At 31.7% G+C, this 21,603-nt stretch overlaps 2 protein-coding genes, 1 long non-coding RNA gene and 1 pseudogene across 11 annotated transcripts; 1 reads left to right on the plus strand and 3 right to left on the minus strand.

Moving 5' to 3' along the window:
* Positions 1–561: 561 nt before the first annotated feature.
* On the plus strand, positions 562–2,076 carry LOC145130275 (alkane hydroxylase MAH1 pseudogene; annotated as a pseudogene).
* Positions 2,077–9,365: 7,289 nt separating this feature from the next.
* LOC145129282 (uncharacterized) lies at positions 9,366–10,085 on the minus strand. The gene is made up of 2 exons (XM_079063988.1): positions 9,697–10,085; positions 9,366–9,583 (listed from the first exon to the last, which is right to left on the minus strand). Exons 1-2 carry the CDS (start codon positions 9,886–9,888, stop codon positions 9,389–9,391), a joined length of 387 nt encoding a protein of 128 aa, XP_078920114.1. The 5' UTR covers positions 9,889–10,085; the 3' UTR covers positions 9,366–9,388.
* A 924-nt stretch (positions 10,086–11,009) lies between these two features.
* LOC145129673 (uncharacterized) lies at positions 11,010–11,526 on the minus strand. Its single transcript, XR_013717594.1, has 3 exons — positions 11,400–11,526; positions 11,206–11,302; positions 11,010–11,132 (listed from the first exon to the last, which is right to left on the minus strand). It is a non-coding gene; the product is annotated as an uncharacterized LOC145129673 (long non-coding RNA).
* Positions 11,527–19,008: 7,482 nt separating this feature from the next.
* LOC145128563 (protein ACTIVITY OF BC1 COMPLEX KINASE 7, chloroplastic-like) lies at positions 19,009–21,372 on the minus strand. 9 transcript variants are annotated; one of them, XR_013716994.1, is made up of 7 exons: positions 20,837–21,369; positions 20,601–20,727; positions 20,383–20,466; positions 20,224–20,299; positions 20,016–20,088; positions 19,410–19,463; positions 19,009–19,269 (listed from the first exon to the last, which is right to left on the minus strand). XR_013716994.1 is itself a non-coding variant. In XM_079063373.1 (7 exons), the coding sequence occupies exons 4-7, from the start codon at positions 20,282–20,284 to the stop codon at positions 19,264–19,266; spliced, it is 231 nt and encodes a 76-aa protein (XP_078919499.1). In that variant the 5' UTR covers positions 20,285–20,299; positions 20,383–20,510; positions 20,601–20,727; positions 20,837–21,372; the 3' UTR covers positions 19,009–19,263. The 9 variants fall into 9 exon arrangements, 3 of the variants coding, with proteins under 3 accessions (XP_078919499.1, XP_078919498.1, XP_078919497.1); XR_013716992.1 differs by having other exon boundaries at positions 19,979–20,088; XM_079063373.1 differs by having other exon boundaries at positions 19,979–20,088; positions 20,383–20,510; positions 20,837–21,372.
* Between the last annotated feature and the right edge of the window lie 231 nt (positions 21,373–21,603).

The raw sequence follows: 21,603 nt of genomic DNA on the forward strand, positions 1-21,603 counted from the left end.
TGAATAACGATAGCTGAAAATATAAAAAAAATAAATTTTTTATTTTATCTTAAAACTATATCAATATGAATGTCTATTTGTAGAGAATAAAAAATCATGAATTTTGGTATATTTAAAATCATTTTTCGATAAAAATAGCTTCTTAAAAATAAAAAAAAAAAACGAAAAACTATGTTTTTGTATATATATTCAGGTAATGCTTAGCATAGTTTAAGGAAACATGTTTTGTTGGAAAACACATGTCTATTCCTTTCCCATTTCCGCTGGTAAGACGGAGGCTTTTGCGACAAAAATAAATGAGTGGCTGAGAATGATTCCCCATTCTCAACATTTTTTTTTCTCAATTGAACCCTCCTATATATATATATATATATATATATATATATATATATATATATATATATATATATATATATATATATATCATGTTGTTCAATAGTCATATTTAAAATTAATGGTATAGGTACTTGCCACGGGGAGTTTTATATATATACTACTATATTGTTTAACCTTCTTCCTTTACCACTTAAGTTCATTTCTATATCTTTGCATTTCTTCAATATGGTTTTCATTGAATCTCTGGCCATTCTCATTTTCCTTTCTTTTTTAGTTTTTCATTACAAACCCAAAAACCTCAAAACTCTTATCGAGAGATACTGGCAGCCTCTTGGTGCGTTTTTTGAAATCCTCACAAACCCGCACCGAATCCATGATTTCTTGGCCATGTATCTTAATCGCAGTGGAGGTACTTTCAAGCTTAGAGGACCTTGGTTTGCCAACATGAATATGATTTTTATCACAGACCCATTAGACATCCACCATGTTTTGAGCAAGAACTTTTCTAATTATCCAAAAGGCCCACAATTCCGTAAAATATTTGATGTCTTCGGAGATGGACATTTATGGGAGATCGAGCGCAAAACCATCATGTCCCTCTTTAGGCAACCCAACTTTCAAAATGTTTTCGAAGCGATTGTATGGAATAAGGTGGAAATAGGGCTTTTACCGGTATTAGCATCTATTTACAAACTAGGCAAGGAGACGGATTTGCAGGATATATTCCAAAGGTTCACTTTTGACACTATATGCACGTTGTTCTTAGACTTTGACCCGAAAAGCTTATCTCTTGATTTCCCTTTCCTTCTTTATGAGAAGTCGTTAACAGACATTGAAGAAAGTGTATTATACAGGCAGTTTACACCCCCAATCTTTTGGAAATTTCAACAACTACTTCGAATAGGGAATGAGAAGAAGTTAAGTAAAGCAGTCAATGCTTTGGATCACTTTGTGTGCAAGTGCTTAGCTAGAATACAAACCGAGTCCAATAGTACTAATACAAAAAGTGAACATGGAAGGGAACATTTTGGATTAACATCGTTGATTAGTGAATTCAAACACCAATGTGGAAGTAATATTGGAGATCCCAACAAGTTTTTAAAAGATACCATAACGAACCTAATTGGTGCCGGGAGAGATACAACCAGCACAACTCTCTCATGGTTTTTCTATCTCATTGCAAAAAATCCAATCGTAGAGGACAAGATCCGAGAGGAGATTCACACATTATTGCAGGAGAAAGTAGATGATCAAAAGAACTGGAATTCCAAAGAGTTAGGCAAACTGGTTTATCTTCATGGGGCTTTATGTGAAGCCTTGAGGCTTTACCCTTCTGTTCCTTTTAACCACAAAACTCCCTTACAGCCAGATATACTTCCAAGTGGCCACCATGTTAATCAAAACACCAATATTATGCTATATTTCTATGGCATGGGAAGGATGAAAACGATATGGGGTGAGGATTGTATGGAATTTAAGCCTGAAAGATGGTTTTCAAAAGAAGGAGGAATCAAACATGAATCTTCTAACAAGTTCCCAGCATTTAATGGTGGGCTGAGGACTTGTATAGGTAAGGACATGAGTTTCACTCAACTAAAGATAGTAGCATCTACGATCATTTATCATTATCACATTGAGTTGGTGGACGGTGAACCCGTGTGTCCAAGTGCTTCAATAGTACTTCAGATGAAACATGGGTTGAAAGTGAGGTTAACTAAACTCAGTGAAGTGAATATGTGAGCCAGATATTCTGGAAAAAGGCGATATATCTTGTGTGAGACTATGATATATGCTTTTTCTCGTTTATTAAGTTTTAATATTTCTTAATATTCACTTGTGAATATTAGATGGTATATTCACTTATGAATATTAGATAATATTTTCATATCTGAATATTACATAGTATTACATGGTATATCACATGTGAATATTACATAGTATATTCACTTGTGAATATTAGATGATATATTCTCTTATGAATATTAGACAGTATATTCACATATGAATATTACAATGTATTTTCACAAATATATATAATTTTTATATGTTATTCACATATGAATAACATACAAACTTGCATATTTGTTTTTTTGTTTTAATAATCATATACTGATTCAGGTGAGAAAACATATTCATATATGAATATAACGTGATAATTTAGTTTATGCATTTCATCAAACAGTTGGAGTGCATACAATTTAACCTTTTTAAAAATGTTAAAAACATGATACTTTGACTATTTAAATCTTACAAAATAGTAGATTGATAGAGAATTATATAAAATTTTTCTAAAAAAAAAACGATTTGATCTTTTGCTAACCTTAATTTTGAAGTTTTATTTGATAATTGATGTTGAATGAATGATATGAAGTGAATTTTTTGTTGATTATCGATGATGTTGATCTAATGACGCTGGGAGTATAATTAATTGTAGATGTTGAAGATCTGATCATATTCAAGCAGAATTGAAGGTTGGATTAAAAGAACAAAAAACGAATTTTTGTTGTTAACTGTTGAATCGTGTTGATAAACATGTTATTGACGAAAATCGATGATTGATTAATACTGGATGATGTTGATGATGGTTTAATTGAAGAAATCTGGATGATTGTTGAAGGTTGGAGGAGAAATTTGGATGATGAACGATCGATTAGAAATAGGTTTGAACTGTTATCTATTTCTGTACAGTTACGTATTTGAAATTGAAGGTTATTATCATATTTACAAGTTTGTCACCGTGTCTTTTTATGCGTAGATTAAATGAGTGGCTGAGAATGATTCCCCCATTCTCAATATTTTTTATTTTCTCAATTGAACCCACATCTCTCTCTGTATATATATATATATATATATATATATATATATATATATATATATATATATATATATATATATATATATATATATATATATATATATATATATATATATAATAGAAATATGTGAATTTAATGTATGTTTTTCTTCATTATTCATGGAAGCGTGTATAAAAAGAATACTTTTTTCATATTTATAAATAATTTGAAATAAGAGTACATTTATAAGACTACGACTAACTTTTGCGTGCATAAGTTAGTTTAATATTTAAGCTTATTTTAGTATAGTATTTGATGAAATAACTAGATTAACTTATAAGTTAATTATTTTCACAAGTTTTCCAAAATATATATGCAATAATTTATATGTAATGCCTAACAACTTAAAATTAGTAAAATAATTTAATAAATCAGTTAAAACAACATATGTGTACAATTTTAGATATAACTAATTATACAACAATTTATTTTTTAAACAAACGTGTACTAGTTTGTTTTAATAAGCTTATAAAATTTATTTTATAACCTTATTGAAAAAATCATTATAATTATTAGATAGTTAATATGATGAAATTTAAGATTTGTTTTAATAATGTTTCATACAATATAACATTAAATTTTAATTATATGTATAAATGTCGTTGTACATTTATAATATAATTTAGTTTATTAACTAGTTTTTTACAAAATATCATTAATATATCAAATAACTTATTAACCACCGATTAACTTATCAACTATCATCTAAATTATTATGAAAAAACTTGCTTATCAGACAAAAACTTGTTTTTCAGTTAGTCCAATAAACATAACTTAAATTTTCCACAAGCTACAACAATCCAATTCTATACATTAAAAAGAAAAAAAAAGTTCAGCAAGTTTGGGTCTTGCTCAAGCCTCTAGTTGTTGTTTTTTCTATTTACCATTTTAACTTATTCTATTGTTTACAAGTTTTATTTCGTTACTCGTAGTTGATCAATATTAAAAATAAAATACATAGAAATATATATTTTATTTTTCTTTCAACCAATATTAATAAAATTTTGATATTCGTTCTAAGAGAGGATTGAATTGAATATATATATATATTGAAATAGTTGGGTTGCATAGGTGGAGAAGGGAGAGATTATAGCATGGTTCTAAAATACTCGCGCGCGCAGAGAGTGTCATGGCGCGATGCGTTGTACAGGGCCGGCTCTACATTCATTGAAATTAAGTAAGGGCTTAGGGCCCCCAATCTTAAGGGGCCCCACTTAACCTTAACCCAAATGTCGATTAGTTAAGGGACGAATGCCGATTTTCCTATTCTCCATTCGCGGACACGCACGTCGATTCCCAATTGAATTCTAAACGACTGCTCTTCTTATATGTTCTCGATTTCTTCTTCTTCCTGGCTCAGAAGTCTGAAAAATAATCGATTCTTGAATCTTAATTTGATCAAAAATCGAAAAAACGCTTCTTGAATCTTGACTGCTCAAAAATCGATTCTACATAAGTCCATTCTTGAATCTGAAGCGGTATGTTCTTCCTTTGATTCTTTATTTCTCCATATTCCATTATTAGATAACTCAATTGCTGATTCTTCTTTTTCGATTAGACTATCTATTAGGGTTAATATGACTTAATTTTTTTTAATTTTGACTGTGTCAAGTTGGATTTTTGAATTAGGTTTGGACTTTAGATATTGGATATTGGAATCAGCTTTTGATTTTGGATATTGGAACGATTTTGGTTGGATTGTTGGAATGAATTTCAGTTGTCAAGACTCAAGAATTGTCAAGAACTCACTTTGCCAAGCAGGTAAAGTAGGTATTTCCAATCTATAATCTGTTAATAACTTATTTACTTTCCATTTGGCTTTTTATTGTTTTGGTGATAGTTGTTGTCAAAGGAAAAGAAAAATTATGTCTAAGAGAAAATTTGAATAAGGAGCTTCAATTAAAAAGGAAAAGAAAAATTATGTCTAATGTTGAAATTAATAATGAACAAAATTAAAATGACTTTAATTGTATTTATGAAAGGGCCCCAACTTTTGGTTCGCTTAGAGCCCCCTAACTGATTGAGACGACCCCGGCGTTGTATAGCCGTTACGAAAATGTCTAAGACGAGTTTGTTAAACGCGACACACAAGTAGCGTGTCAAGGTGCGTCTTATCGCGTTATGGCGCGAGTTCTTTTTAAGACGCGTGTTTTTTTTTCCTTTTTCTGATCGAGCCTAAAACAATTGAATTTTTGTTAAAAAATTATATTAAATGATAATATAACATTTCTAAAAACTTGATATATTTGATATAATTCTATAATTATATGATTTATCTTTTTTAATATATATGAAATTGCCACGCCTTGAGGCTCGTCATGGCTTAGGTTTGGCCTTACCGCCAAGTTCACTCTGCATAGAACCTTAGATTATAGATAACAAACAATAATAACAAGACAAAATTTCAAAAATGGTCTGCAAATTTTTGGGGTTTTAGTCCAAACCCCGAGTTTTTTGTATTCACAGTTTATTTGGAGTAGTTTGTATGTGAAATTGGTCCCCGGACTTAATTTCCGTTAACTTGTTGTTGTTAACCCCTCATTTGCCTTTCACATGAGGGTATATTTGTCTTTTCACTTCTAAGGGACTATTTTTGCACCTGAAAAAAAATATCCCTCTTTTAAAAAAAATTAATACCTATTTATTTTTTTAATAATTAAAAAATAAAAGAGCTCTCTCATTTATCCTCATGGAAGTCGTCGGAGGGTGAAATCGTGGTGGAGATGACTTCTATCGTAAAATCCTCCTTCTTCTAAACCTGTGCAACTGAAGGAAAAACACACAAGAGAGGTCGTTTGGTGGTGGATCAAAAATCAAAAAGGGGAGGCGCCTTCGTTTTCATCAGATTGAGAAAAGAACAGACGAAGCAGCAAGAGAGGTTGTCTGGGGTGGATCAAAAATTGCGAGGAGGGAGAAGGGGGTCCGTCTTGATCGGCGACCCTTTCTGGGTTTAATCTTCATCACCGGCGGCAACTGTGGTGGTCGCTGTCATCTGTGGTGGCGAGGGAGGCTGCACTCCTCCTGTCCGACAGAAAACGCGAAAGGGAAAAGGGCCAAGGCGGATTAGCGACTTAAGAGAGGGTGTTTGGCTTTAAAGTCGACCGGTAAGGTGGAGGATGGGATTGAAACTGATCTACAACGATCCGGCCTTCAATTGGGGTGTAGAGATTGAGAAGGATAGTAACAGTCGCATGGTTGCTCCGGAGGCCTCTAGACTGTTCTTTCTTTTCTGATCCAACAATTATGCGAGGAAGGAGGTGTTCGGGGTTGTGTTTTCTCGATAATCCCACCTCTTTTCTGTTGTCGAGCTGATTTCATCTACGTCTCTAGTAATAATCAATTTAAACTTCTGATTTCTGGTTTATATATGTGGTTAATAATCGGCTTCATGAAGTATCAATGTCCCTTTTATTCTCAACTGTGAAGCTTCCGTACATAAGTTCAATATGCAATCATCAACTAAAATATCAATATAATGTTTTCAAATAAAATAATCTAATATGTCACCTATTCAAGATACATCGACTTATTTTGAATGTATATAATTAAATAAAAGCTTTTCAGCAAAAACGGATGTTGTAGTGTTTCAACGGTTTTTAGTTCCGGTCTCTCTGTTAATAGATTAAATGGAGTATAGGTTAAATGCAAGGAAAACAATGTACTTTCATTGATTTATTTATTATTATAATATTCCACTTTATTTTTTCAAAGTACAATGGCTTCATAAGAAAACATTTAAAAGGACAATGCTATAACACATAAACAAAGGAAAGTACATTGTATTTTGTTAAATGGATGTGAGTCATACCTCGACTGATTCAATAAATAGAAGGTTTAGAATCATTAAAACCCACAAATAAATAAATAATTGTAAAAATATAGGCTAAGGATATTTTAAACAATTGAGTAAATACCTTAAGGTTGACAATTACCATCTTTCCTCCGACTTTAGAGGGAGGTTTCATGTCGGAGTTATTTGCAAACTACAAGTAAACTCCAAAATTCATATGTAATGGTAGTGTTGAATTGATAATTTTTTCTACACAAAACAGATGCCTTTATGATATTTTTGAATAATAATGAACACAAAAACATAAATTAAAACATTAAATTCATTAAAGACTTTTATCAAATAGTTGATGTTTTTATAATACATGGAATAATAATAAAAACTTCCGTAATAAAATTTCAAAAATAATATTCTTAAGCTAGTAACATGTAACAAGCGTGTTAAAATGTCAAAAAATATGAGCAAAGTTGTTCATCACTGTTCTTGCTTCAACATATCAGCAAATAAAAAACTATTTCAGAAACAAATTTATGGAAATATTTTCAAGACATAAAAGACAAAATTGCAAAAATGGTCCCTGTGGTTTGCCAATTTCTTTGGGTAAGGTCCAAAAAAAATTATTAGCAAAAAAGGTCCTTATTTGATGGTTTAGCTGTGGTTTTGGTCCCTATTTCGTTAACTTTAACATTTGGTTGTTAACTCTTTTAAAAATGACAATTTTACCCTCAGGGACCATTTTTGCAGTTATCTCTTTTTACCAAATTATAAGGACTATTTCTGCAATTTTTCTTTTTAAATTTGTTGAATTATTATATATTAATTTTTTTTTTAATTTTATTGAACATTAATTTTTTTTTTAATTTTATTTTATTGGATTAATTTTTTATCTGATTATTATATATCAGTTAATTCTATTTTTAATATATAATATTTATATATTAATAAATATTATATTATTAATTTCTTTTAACTATTTTTTAAAATTTTTTTATTGGATTATTTTTTTTAAAAAAAAAAATTATTAGGTTTTTTTATTGGATTATTACATTTAATTTATTATATTCTATATATAATAAATAATATTTTAGTGGATCATTGATTTTTTTTTAAATGTATTCTACATAGATAAAACACAATAAAAACTCACTATTTGCAGGAGCGTGGAATTAAAAATAAAAATGGATTTTGGCGGAATATGTCATATATATGTATTGAATCCAAGTTGGTTTTGGAGGGATAAGATAAAAGTCATTTTTATCTTATCCCTTAAATGTTGAATTTCAAAATGTAGTTAGGATCAAGGTTCTAAATAACGTAAGGCGTGACTTTGCGGCAATGTCAAGCCTCAAGCTTTTCCGAGCCTTGGCGAGCCATGTCGTTTGTAAGGCGTGACTTAAGGCGGCAATTTTGTATATAATTAATATTTTTATATGTATTTTCAACTATTATTCTATTTTATACACATATATGAGTTAAGGCGGCGTTTTGGTAAAGCTTGGCGGCAGGCATAAGCCTTGGAGCCATGGCGGAGTCATGACGAGCTTTTTAGAACCTTGGTTAGGATAGATAATGTAGAACATTTTAGGATTATTTTTTAAAATTTAAAATTAGGTTAATGTTGATGGTTAGTTTGGAAAAAATGATAATTTTTATAACAGCCCAAGAATATATTATTTACCAAATCGGCTTCATGACTTTACATTTAATACCAAACAACCCCTACTACATATTGTGCCCAAGAATATATTATTTACCAAATCGGCTTCATGACTTTATATTTAATACCAAACAGCCCCTACTACATATTGTTTATATGTAAGCATTTTATTTTGAAAAGGGTACAAATTAAGACATTGTATTTTCATTTTCTTATTAAAGACACATTTCATTTGGAAATGCCATGTATTTTATTCAATTATTTGTTTGTCATTGCAGGTATGCTATTTTTGTTTTTTTATAGAATTGCATGTCGAACATAGTTTGTTACGAACAATAAAAAAAATTATTGTTATAAAATCTTGTTTGTGGAATAACAAAGTCAGTGGCTTAAGCCAAAGATTAAGAATATTACCTTTAAACTTAAAATAAATTGACAATAATAAACTTGGTCAACATAGTTTGTTATTTAAACTTAAAACAAATTGACAATAATAGACTTGGTCAACATAGTTTGTAACATAAGTTGAGGCGAAAATATATCAAAAGATGTAAAAGTTAAAATTCATAAAAAGAATTCAACATAATTATGAACTTGTCTCAAATAACACGACTACTATCGTGTTATAATTAAATGAAAACAAATATAATCTTCAAAATGAAAACAACGTACTTGTAAAAGAAATCCTTAAGCAAATAATAAAAAGTCAAAGAAAAATCGTCAATGATAAATGTCAAATAATCATAACTGCTAAATATATTCGAGTTTTTCCATTTTTGGAATCTTAAGGGTATGAGGAGCAACACCATCTTTTGAGGAAGACCATTCAAACGATTCAGTGGTGGTAACAATCTCAGTAGGGCGTTTCAGTGAAGTAGTTGTCGGTGTCACCACATCAAGATCAACAACATTAATATTGTCGCCTTCAACAGAAACACTCTTTTCCTGTATCAAATTAATAAAACAATGTTAATTAACAACATTAATATTGTCACCGCATCAAGAATAAATGTTTATTAACAATGTTAAAATGTTAAATTATATGAATTTAATTTTACCTTAATAGACTTGTTGATAGGAGTACCATTAGAATGAATATTGTTTTCTTCGTATGCAGGTGAATGTTTGAAAACTGCACCAACTACAAGTTCATCATTAGTCATCTTATGAACGGTGTAGGCGTGATAATTGTTCTCGAGATTAAACTTTGAAATCTGAACTTTAAAAACAAACTTCCTATTAAGCATCATATTGAACTCATCAGGGATCTTTTGGCGTCCTTGATCCTAAAGAATATTATAATAAAACATGTGAGTAGTTAATAAATCTCGATTGAAATAAAATGCAATAACAATATATAGTTAACTTGTCGTGTGTACAAATTAATAGAATAGTATAATATAACGCTACATTTGATATCTTTTCCTTCAACCAATGATTACCGCGGTGAATAAGATCTTTAACATGACTGTCAAACAATACAAAAGAAGCAGACCCAGTTTCATCTTGAACACGTATTACGACCCTTACCCTAAATATTATTGTATGACACGTTAATGGACAATGAAATAAAAATTGAAACATTGTAATAAAGATTCATGAGACAAGAAGTTTACAAATGTAAAATTATGAACTTACTTGCTGAATACATCAGAAACTTCTCCGCAACCATTACAATTAAATGGTTCACCATCACTATCATCAGCATTTTTAGTTACCTTTTTTGAACAGTCACGACAATAAAAAGAATACCATCCTTCCTCCAACTCGAAACCGATTATAGTAGCAATGATAGACAAACCAATTTCCTGATTGGTAAAAATACATACATATATATATATATATATATATATATATATATATATATATATACACACACACACACACATTAAAAAATTGTTATATATAATGGAAAAATATGAATAATATTAAGTATACCTCATTGTAATCTGGAATATCATCAATGTTTTTGATTTGAAACGGAGGTAGTAATCTTCTGGCTTGGCCACAACAGTTTCTGTGTTAAGTTGTGTAGTATTAATGGAAGACTCAACATTCAAATCGATATCAGCAATGCTACATATAAGAAGGAAAAATGAAGAAGATCAACAATAATAATAATTATTGATTAAGAATAAGTAAAAATAAAACAGTAAATAATTATATCATAGTCATCAAATACATACGCCTTTTTAAATTCTGAAATATGATGCATATCATCATTAATATGCAATCTCGACCCAAATAAACAGTTACCGACTTGTGGCTGACCTATAAATAGCAATTAAAGTAATAGATTATTTCATATTATAAATAAAATATTAATGTAATGAGCATAGACATCTAAAAATAATTATTCTTACCACCGCAAGTCTTGAGCTTTTCCATACGTAGGAGGATGATCACAGGAGCATTTTCATTTTGATGTTCATATATGTAGCTGTTCAACTTCAATGCAAAACCATCCCACAAAGCAACTTACATTTTCCTACCACTATAATTGATTGTTTGGGTTATATGAATAAAATATTAAACATGATAAATTAATGAAAAATAAAGAAAAGTACCTCAGATCTTGTGCAACAATACTCATTAGCCTTATTTCCCTTGCATTCTCCTTAATCACTCTCATGGGTTCAGTAGATACTACTTGACGAATAAAATCTACAAAAAGTAAATTTGAATCAATTATTATAATATAAATTGGTTAAAAAAATATATAATATAATAAATGCAAAACTGTTAAGGGAAAAAAACTCACCAAATGCAACACGAGTGTCAAAATTTCTGGCTGTCAGATCATGAAAACTCACAAAATTAAAAGGATCGATCCTATCAACAAAAGGAGTTGATACACGAATTGTGGTTGTTTTGTAGAAATTTATGTTATGCTTGTGAGCAACCAACATGTAATCTCCTTCGTTTCTGGTCATACCAAAGTTAGTGATTTGCCTTACAGCTCCTTCTTCCAGGAGGGCTTGAAATGCATTTATGAGATTTTTTTATTGTTGCATGTATTCTAGTGCCATGTAGGTGATAAAGAATATTATTATATGAAACAAAAATAAAACACAAGTTTTTTTTCATATTATTTTAATCTTACCTCCTGGTCCATTAAAATCATGTCCAAGCTGCTGACCATGTTTGGGCTGTTTTTCTATGTCTGTTTCCAAATAATGACAACTTGAACATGAATATTCCATGATTCTTTGGAGGCATCTATGTCAGCCAGCTTATTAATGACGATTTCACTGTCACTGTTATGTGTCATTTCGCTTGTGCTATGAGAAATAGAAAAGTATTAGAGATAATTATGAGATATAGTGAAAAAGTAATTCAAAGATTCACAAGGTTTTTGTTTAATGTAAACTAGAAAAGATTCCCCGGCGTTGTCGGGGTCGGAAGGTATTGCTTTGTAAAGTAAAGTAGCATGTTGATTGTTTTTTGTCCGTTAATATGAGGGTAATTTGGTCTTTTCAGGTAGTAGGGACTGAATTTGTCACCATGGGTAAACCATATGGACCATTTATGTAATTTTGGCGGTGGTGGTGGTGGTGGTGGTGATGGCAGATGGGGAGTGGGTTTATGGTATTGGGTGTGTATTTTCTAATAAATAAAACATTAATTTAAAACCAAAAAGAGAATGTTAAATCTGGTAAACCACAGGGACCAATCGTGTAATTTTGTCTAACAATAATAATAATAATGATGAGGGACCATTTCTGCCAAAAGATTAAATACTAATAATATGTAATAAAAGGCGAGGGTTATGAAAAATTCAAACCAAAGTGAAAGGGTTGTTTGTGAACAAAAGCATAAAGATGAAGGGTCAATGTTGTAAGTTGGAGGACCAAAATTGTGTCATTTTACTGTTAAAACTTTTCATAACTTTAATATATATATATATATATATATATATATATATATATATATATATATATAATAATATGATGTTGTTCAATTAACATAGACATTCTTGGTTGGCATACTTAACCATGAAAAAAACAAAAATAAACATTAATTGTATTTTGCAAAATAATAGTTGGCTGCAATTATGGATTAATGGAAGTAGGATGGTATCAAATCAAAACATACATAGTATGTTGATATATTTCACAGAAAACAACAAAGCAAAAAAAAAAGAGTATGAACACTTATCATATAGAAGGCTGTAGAAGGTTGTAGAAAGGAAGAAGTATTGATAAACAATGAAATGCGTACCTTTTTGCCTTTGATTAACCAAGCTAACAATTGTTTACTGCTATAGAAGGCTATAGAAAGGAAGACGTATTGATTTAGTATTTTGAATATCAATATAAACGAAGAGGTAAAAACATAGATAAAACACAATAAAAACCCACCTTTTGCAGGAGCGTGGAAGGAAAAATAAAAATGAGTTTTGGTGGAATATGTCATATATATGTATTGAATCCAAGTTGGTTTTGGAGGGATAAGATAAAAGTCATTTTTTATCTTATCCCTTAAATGTTGAATTTCAAAATGTAGTTAGGATAGATAATGTAGAACATTTTAGGATTATTTTTTAAAATTTAAAATTAGGATAATGTTGATGGTTAGTTAAGTTCCCGTCTTTGGTGGCTGATTTTTCGATTTAAATATGGTAAGTAGTTATGATAGACGGAAATAAATAGTGAATTGTTTTGTTAGGATGATATCACCAGAAATATTAAGAACGATCTAGGGGTTGAAATCAATCAAAAAAATCCAATGAATGGTTCTGATTGTTGAGTGTGAAATCATCAAGTTTCTGTTTTAATATATATAATATAAAGATAAGACAAACTTACTATTCTAGGAGGAAGTGCAAGATCTATAACTGTACCCTTTTTAGTACGCCTTAATAATATGCTTTTCAAAACCTTATCTTTGAACAGAATTATGGCTCTTTTACCATCCTCGCTACGCCCTATATCTGCAATTGGATTCGCAACATACTTATTCCATTAACAAAAGTGTCTCAGTAATTTGTGAGAAACGAACATATAAGAAAATTAAAAACCGCAATTCAGAAATGAGTGAAGGAAAACTGAAAAAATTTAAGTCATAAAAATATAATACTTACAAGTGAGTAGAGTTCTCCAAAGACACGATTATGAAGAGGGTTCCCACTTAAAGCCCATTTATATGAAGATTCAAAAGCAAAAACAACTTAAGGTTGTATATATACAAAAAAAATGTCAATATTCAATAATAGTCTATTAAGCCTAATTTTTTTAAGAAAGCATACCTGAACCAAAATCAAATGATCCCATTTAATTGAGAAATACGATAGAAACCATACATGACTATTGTGGATCCTTAAATGCATCCACTTAAATCCTGAAGCTGTCCAAAGAAAGGATGTGGATCAGGAAAAAAACTTGAATTACTAAAGTACAATTGAAAGCCACATGAGATATGTGAAAAAGATGCTATAGGGGCAGGCCCGTCTTAGAGGGTGGGCGATAGAGACGATCGTTTAGGGTCCATCTTTTAAAGGGGTTAAATTTTTTTTATGGAAATTGTTATATTTAAAAGATAGTACAAGAAATTTTCTTTCAATTATTGAGTTATTATAAAAAAACTTGATGACATTTATGTATTCTAATGGCCCATTTTTATTTTTCGCTCTGGGCCCAAAACATGTTTGGAACGACCCATAATACCCATAATCATTTTTTATGGAGCATTTTAACAAACACCTGCTATGGGAATAGCATTCCCAGAAACATTAACTCATATTATAATAATTGGCTATTGATACATACAGACAACGCAAAATATTAGATATAAAACTTTAATATTCACGAACCAATATACAAATTAAAATATTTCAAGTACTTCACCTATTAATGTAGTTATGATTGTGCATAACTGAAAACAAAAACAACATAAATTACATCTAAAAACTAATCGATAAAAACTCAGCAAACAAAAAAGAAGATGAAAAGAGGGTATAATTTAGAAGAATCTCAGTTCGAAAAGAAGTATCGACTTCATGTTCACACTTCACATCCATGCAATCTCGCTCTTCTTTCTTTCTCAGTCACCAACGTTTCGGAAAGAAGTATCGACTTCATGTTCACACTTCACATCCATGCAATCTCGCTCTTCTTTCTTTCTCAGTCACCAACGTTTCCATCAAGTCGACCCTTTTTGATGATCATTGAAGCATTTATTGTAATCTATTAGGGAAGGGTATCAACGAGTACCCATAACAGTGAATAGAGGTTCAAGAAATATAAACTTTCACAAGAATAACCCTTTATTAAATCTGCAAAAATATAAAATGCCCCAAACCCTTTAGTAAACCTGCAAAAAGATAAAAGTCTCGAAAATACTAAGTGAAAAAAATCATTTTTCAACCATCAAAATCATTCAATCATTTGTTCAAAAAACAAGTAGAGTGTAGTGTGTTCTTAAATATCAAAGTAAAATCATCAATAATGCGGAAATAAAATTCCAGGGGAGGGGATAGGGGATACAGAGCGATCAAGTTAGGTCCTTCCTTTTGAAACCAGAAGTACCTAAAACATTTAAACATGAAACCGTAAGCACAGATCTTAGTGAGTTCCCCAAAATGCCACATAACCAATACGAGCCTCGCCCGACATACATAACGGGCCCATATTTCATACATGACGGGTCCCGCCCAACATACATAATGGGCTCCGTCCAACATACATGCAATAATCATAAAGACACTCTAGCATCCTACACAATATAGTAAGAAGACTTACATCACGCTTGAAGTCGAATAGACTACAGCTCGTATAGTCGAGAGGGTGACGCTACACACCACCTAAAGAACCATATAAGGTCAACCCCTTAGTCTACTAACCAAACTACCAATTTGACCAAAAGTCAACTAGGTCAAAGTCAGCGGTCAAAATCAACTCAGAAGGTCACCACGTCGTGGCAGCTAAACGGAAAATTAGTCACGCAAACCTCATTCACCATGTCGTGGTTCCTGCTCCTAGACAACTTATTGGATTAATCCCTTTGCTCTAACTTTATAGAAAGCTTCTTGGGACCCTAAAGGCTCATAAAAATCTAAACTTTAAGGACATGCACGAACCATGCATTTCCTTCACTCAGACTAGGTTAAATGGTAAGAAAATGACATAAATCCCATACATGGCTCTTAAAACACACTAAACTTCTAGATCCAGAAGATATAATGATCAATGGACCGTGGTAAGTCATAAAGTTGTTAACTTTATCATACACAATCGCAAACTTTAACCATGGACCAAAATATGCTAACATAACCTAGATCTATAAGAAAGGAACCAAAAAAGATCAAGTCTTGAAGACTTACAATGGTCCAGAAGATGACAACAAGGGTGGATATGAGTTACTTGATGGTTCTTTGCACTAGAACTTCTTCTTCTTCCTTTAAAGATCACAAAATCACCAAGAATGAGCTCAAAAGCTTGAAGGGATGATAGGTTTTGATCAAGGCTTTCAAGGGAGTGATGGAGGTTGAGAGTGGACAAACCCTAGCCATCACATCCTTCAAATAGGGCCTTAGGCCCGGAAATTTAGGGTTTTGCACCCTGGCGTCACCGTGTCGTGGTGGATTAAATGATGTGTGATTCTTGTTGATCTGCCACGCCGTGGCGATCCTTCATCACCATGTCGTGGCCATCCAAAGTTCACAAAATTAAATTAATTTATTCATACTTGAAACCGGGTGTTACACATACATTTTTTCTGGTAATTTCCAAGGAAAACCCGTAGCTAAATCGAGGAATTGTTGACCGTGTGAATTGAAAGGCATCCAAAACCAGAAAAAAAAATGGGCTACAATTTCCGTTAGGGGGTGTTTTTTTCAATCGACAAATAATTATCTTGAGTACTCGGACGTGGTAAACCAGGTCGGCATTTATCTGACGGCCTGGAAGCATGCACCTTTCCCATGACAGATGAATTACAAGGTTCAGGGGCATAAATACCCCAAGTGAGGATCAAAACTTGGCCACACGTGAGAAACCTCTAGGGAATAAACTGATGGGTTTTATAGATGACAATAACTATGTGCTTGCGGAATTTCACTTAATATTTAAGGGCACATGCAACCTAAAGGATCTATGTCTTTAACACTTTGAATGTAACATGTTATGAACAACAAAAATAATTTGAACCCTAATGAACACCTAGTACAATCAAATACAATAATTAGAGTTACATACCTTTGATTTGTTGTAGTAAACAAATCACTTCAAACTCCTTATGGAAAACATTGGAAAGCAAGCACCATAAATCTTGTGCCTCTAATAGCTCACATCCAAAACCCTAGAAACTCTATAAAGAATAGGAGAGAGAGAGAGAGAGAGAGAGAGAGAGAGAGAGAAGAGGGAATAGATGTATAATTTTCGTTCCTAAGCCTTATAGGAAGAGCATGAACGAAATTGAGGCTATAAGGGATCATATTGGACAAAGAAAGATTTGAATAATTAAATAATAGATTTAATCCCAAATCAAATCATTTCCTTATCTTCATCCAAGTCTTTTGGAAACCCTAAGGGGGCTCCCAAAACCGTCCACCCCTTGGATGATTCTAGAATTGCTTCTTTTGTTCAACTATTGAACAATTACAATTCACCCATTGCACCTTTAATTAATTCTGATTAATCCCAAATTAATTCTAGATTAATTCTAATTAATAATTAATTAATTCTAATTTATTTCTTATTAATTTATTAATCATACAAATTAGCAAATCAGTTATATAACAATTGATCTCATGTTAATTTATTAATTGCATAATAAATTAGCATATCAATTATCTATTTTCAGTTAATATATTGATCACATAATATATTAACAAATTATATATCTCTTTTTCTCCTAATATCGTTTCTAGCTGTTTCTAGTTATGATGACAACCCAAAAGGACTTTGCTAATTATTCAAGATTATACTAATTTAATTATTGGCTTAGATATCCAAGCCAACATAAACTCAAGCAGTACCCCTTCCCAAGTAAGGTGAGAGTCATTGGTACTTAGGGGGTGTTTGGGACTGCTTTTGAAACAATTTATTGGCTTTTTGGAAAAGCCAAAAATTTTTGGCTTTTTGGTAAAGTCACTTCATGCCTGTTTTTGCTTAAAAAAATAGTGTTTACCAAACATTTTTTTAACTTATTGACTTTTTGAAAAGCTAATAAGTTAATAAATCATTTTGAAAATCACTCATATACACCCCCTTAATCAGTTATTATTTCTACTTACGTTTTCCAGTACTGAAAACCTTTGGAGATGTAGGTACAGACGGTTGAAATCGATTTTAGGGCTTTTGTTGGTCACCACCGGTAGAAATATAGGCGATTGCGTGTGGTAACGTCCGTTGTCTTCTTCTCCCACTGGTGCCAATATCGAATGGAATCAAAAGAAAATACAAATAGGGCGAAACCAGTCAATAACGGAGGTATTTACAAAAGCAGTCAATGGCGGTGGAGGAAGTGATTGGAGGAGAAGTCCGACATAGGCTATTTGTCATCGGCTGAGAAAAGAAGCCAGAACGCCGCAATGTAAATTAATACTATATAATATAATATGATGGTTATTTAACCATGAAGGAAAAATAAAACTAAAAAATATATATATTTAAAGAAAACATTTGTAATAGATAGTGCTTGGTGGTTAGTGACCGAAGCGAAATAATGTATAACAATAAAACTGAAAAATAAAGAGAGTGGAGGTTGAATTATAGATAAATACAATTTAAATATATAAAATACATATTAGAAAAATGTTAAAATAGATAGAGGTTCAATTATAAATAAAGATAGTTAAATATAATAAATCATAGAATAATCATATATATATCAATATACTATAAAATATTTATATATAATTATATTTAAACTAGAGGGAATGCTTTCGCTTCGCTACGGGTCAGGGAAAGTAGTCGTTTTCCTCTTCAGATGTGTACAAATACTTTTGTTTCAGTTACAGAATTAAGATAAAATCATGTAATAAAGTAGCAACATACAATTCGATCAGATCCTTTAGAGAAAGAAAGTAGAATTCAGAAAAGGAAGACATGCACTTTGGGATGCAAATGGAATGGATTTTGCTGAAAATATAATAGTATCATTCTTTTTGAAGTAAATGACAAAAAGTTCAATGATGTTGACAATTTTGTTCTGTTAGAGTCGAAACTTCAGACCAGTTTTAAGTTAACATGTTTGAAAAGCCCAAATGTGATCTTTTATCCAACCAGACAGAAAAACTGTATAACAATCAGTCATAAACTTTCAAAAACTGACATTTTTTAGGTATCCAATCAATCATATTATTATTTTTTTACTATTTATTTAAAGATATCTCAAACAATAATAATATATGAGTAGTTGTTGCACAGTTTAATGTAGTACACAACAATTCTGTAGTGGAGAATAGTCAGCTCTACATTCAAGGTCAAAGTGTACATTGTTTCACTTAGAAACTGTCGCATATAGTATTTTACCTATAATACAAGAATGCATCCATTATCCTTCATACATCATCCATCATCCATGTGACATTATGTATCCATAAAAGTTTAGAAGAAAAGAAAGAACCAAAGTGTATCTGTAGTTATGTGAACTTGGGCATCAAAACGTTGAATAGACCAATTCTACCCCTTCATTTTGATCATAAATTGTAATCTTAAGTAACAGTAGATCAAATTATGCAAATAATATAGTGCTAAAATTGTAAGTTTAAGGTTAAAAGACAAACATGATGATGATTGATGGAATATATTGATGTGAATATAATTACCTCCATTGCCAATGACCCATATTTGAAATATTCAAGTGCCTTGTCGCCCAGAAACTGAAAAAGTGCAAGAAATAGGATTCCTTAGAATTTACTATGATTTTTTGAGGTTGGAAGATGCAAGCAGTGAACTGCGCCAACCTTTGAACCTTGTAAATTTCACATTTTAACTATTTTGATGGAATTTATTACGATTTTAACAACTGAAATGGCGTAATGTTCGGTTGCTGGACAACCTGGACAAATAACACAGGTTGACCATTTTAAGTTCGGAATCATCCATTACTTTCTAAAGGTGAAAGGAAGTAGACATTCCCACCTTTCTAAAAATTTAAATTTCACTTTCTAATTATGTATAATAAATTTAGTATGATTTTTAGAAAATCCAGACAGATTGCCCAAATTTGCACCTCATCTTTTGTTTATGCTTATTTCACCTTAACCCATTAAGCAATTAAAAAGTTATTCTATTTACTAAGGTCTTTAATATATTAGTTTCGGATAAGCATATCCAGTGGCGTGATTGGCTTTTCCATTCAATTGAAGTGTTTGGTTGCTAATTGCAATTCAACCTTTTTTATTAAAAGAAAAGTGAAGTTTGATGGGAACCGAAAAGGTTGATTTGTTGCTGCAGAAAATATATACTCAGCTACTGCGGTCAAAGTTGTCTCTTGATCTGGCCCTGTACGTAGTTGCTATTGTTAGAAAGTCACTCCTAAGTGTAGTAATAAAGAAACACATACATGGGTTACCTTTTGATGAACATTATCATTGATGGAACAAAAAAAAAAAAACTCTATTAATATTGAGCAATTACCTTGATTCACCAGCAAAACGATAGTTGGGTTCCTCCATATTTCTCCTTTAGAAGCCAACATTCTTTCAACAGCCAACTGAAAAAAATATTTGTTAGACATATTAACTAAGTAGACTAAGAATTCAATAAGAATAAATCCATTTGTAAAAAAACTCATACCTGAGTTGCAATGCTAGCACGATGTTCCAGGGAGTCAGAGTGTAGGCCTGCCCTAGGTTCTGTTGTATCTGATGTTGTAATATCCTGGAACACAATTTCAGATCCATATGAAACATGTAGCTGGTGAGCTGTAGCAGATTTCAGTTTTCTTAGAATCAGTGGCTCATATTTTGGAGAAAAAGAACTCCATGTGTATATATTCAATCAATGAATCCTACCTTTTGTCACCCCCTATTTCTGATCGGTTCCATGCCTGGTCGACACTCCATAGGCTTTGCATCCCAGTTGATTTACTCCAACATTCTAACAGTTGGGCTTCTTCAACATTGAAACAATGCTCCTTGACTTTTATTTGATAATTGCAACAGAAAAACCCAGACTCAGTTATCTGAACAAATTCAGTAACAACACGGACAAAGAACCAAACATAAGAAGCGAAAATGTTATCACACACCTCTCATCGTCATCGGTCTGCTAACGCCTTTTCTATAGAAAGAACGAACACTCATAGTCCCAAATTTGTGCAATTTCACTGAAATCTAACTTGAAGAACTAAAAAAAAGTAGTAACCTGAGGATTAAGTGTGGTACGATCGGTCAGCGGAGTAGATGGAGGTGAAAGAAAGAACGTGATTGACAGACCGGAGATTATTTTCTAGGGTTTAAAGAATGAATTACACTTTCTTTCATCTTTGAAGCCGCCGACCAGAAAAAAGGTTAGAGAAGCATCTGAGTCGGTGATAGAGAAGAATGGTGATGGAAGAGATAAATGTGTAGAGGGAATCGCAGATGTGATTAAACTAACCCTATGGAGGATCGTGTGTCTGACACTTCGGAAGCCGGTGTAGAAACGGAAGAAGGGTCATCCGGTGGAGATCGATTGTAGGATGTTAACTCTCTGAAGCCGATGAGTTTAGAGAGAGATGGAGGGTTTTCGAAAAACGGTGGAATCCGAATATGATTGGATGAGAAAGCGGTGGGGGAAGATAAGGCGGTAGATCCTTAACACATGTGACACAGAATATACAACACGTCAAAAAATACCCCTTACAAAAACGAAGCGGGAATTGCAACCATACCCATAAACAGTGCGCCATTTGTGACAACCCCTTAGGAACTTTACTGTTCCTAAGGGTGGATAACTTTAATATATATATATATATATATATATATATATATATATATATATATATATATATATGGGAAATCTCCATAAAAGTCC

Source organism: Lactuca virosa, chromosome 8 (assembly GCF_052849685.1).
Source record: "Lactuca virosa cultivar CGN04683 chromosome 8, Lactuca_virosa_CGN04683_v6, whole genome shotgun sequence".
Taxonomy (NCBI): Eukaryota; Viridiplantae; Streptophyta; class Magnoliopsida; order Asterales; family Asteraceae; genus Lactuca; species Lactuca virosa.

What these genes read in the sequence shown, in the direction of transcription:
- LOC145129282 (XM_079063988.1), bottom strand. Translation starts at nt 9,888, where the DNA reads ATGATGCTTAATAGGAAGTTTGTTTTTAAAGTTCAGATTTCAAAGTTT. An exon ending in CTATCAACAAGTCTATTAAG is followed by an intron (nt 9,584 to 9,696) that starts GTAAAATTAAAT and finishes AATTTGATACAG; the next exon opens with GAAAAGAGTGTTTCTGTTGA.
- LOC145128563 (XM_079063371.1), bottom strand. Translation starts at nt 20,891, where the DNA reads ATGAGTGTTCGTTCTTTCTATAGAAAAGGCGTTAGCAGACCGATGACG. An exon ending in GAAATAGGGGGTGACAAAAG is followed by an intron (nt 20,467 to 20,600) that starts GTAGGATTCATT and finishes ATTGTGTTCCAG; the next exon opens with GATATTACAACATCAGATAC. An exon ending in GTGCTAGCATTGCAACTCAG is followed by an intron (nt 20,300 to 20,382) that starts GTATGAGTTTTT and finishes TATTTTTTTCAG; the next exon opens with TTGGCTGTTGAAAGAATGTT.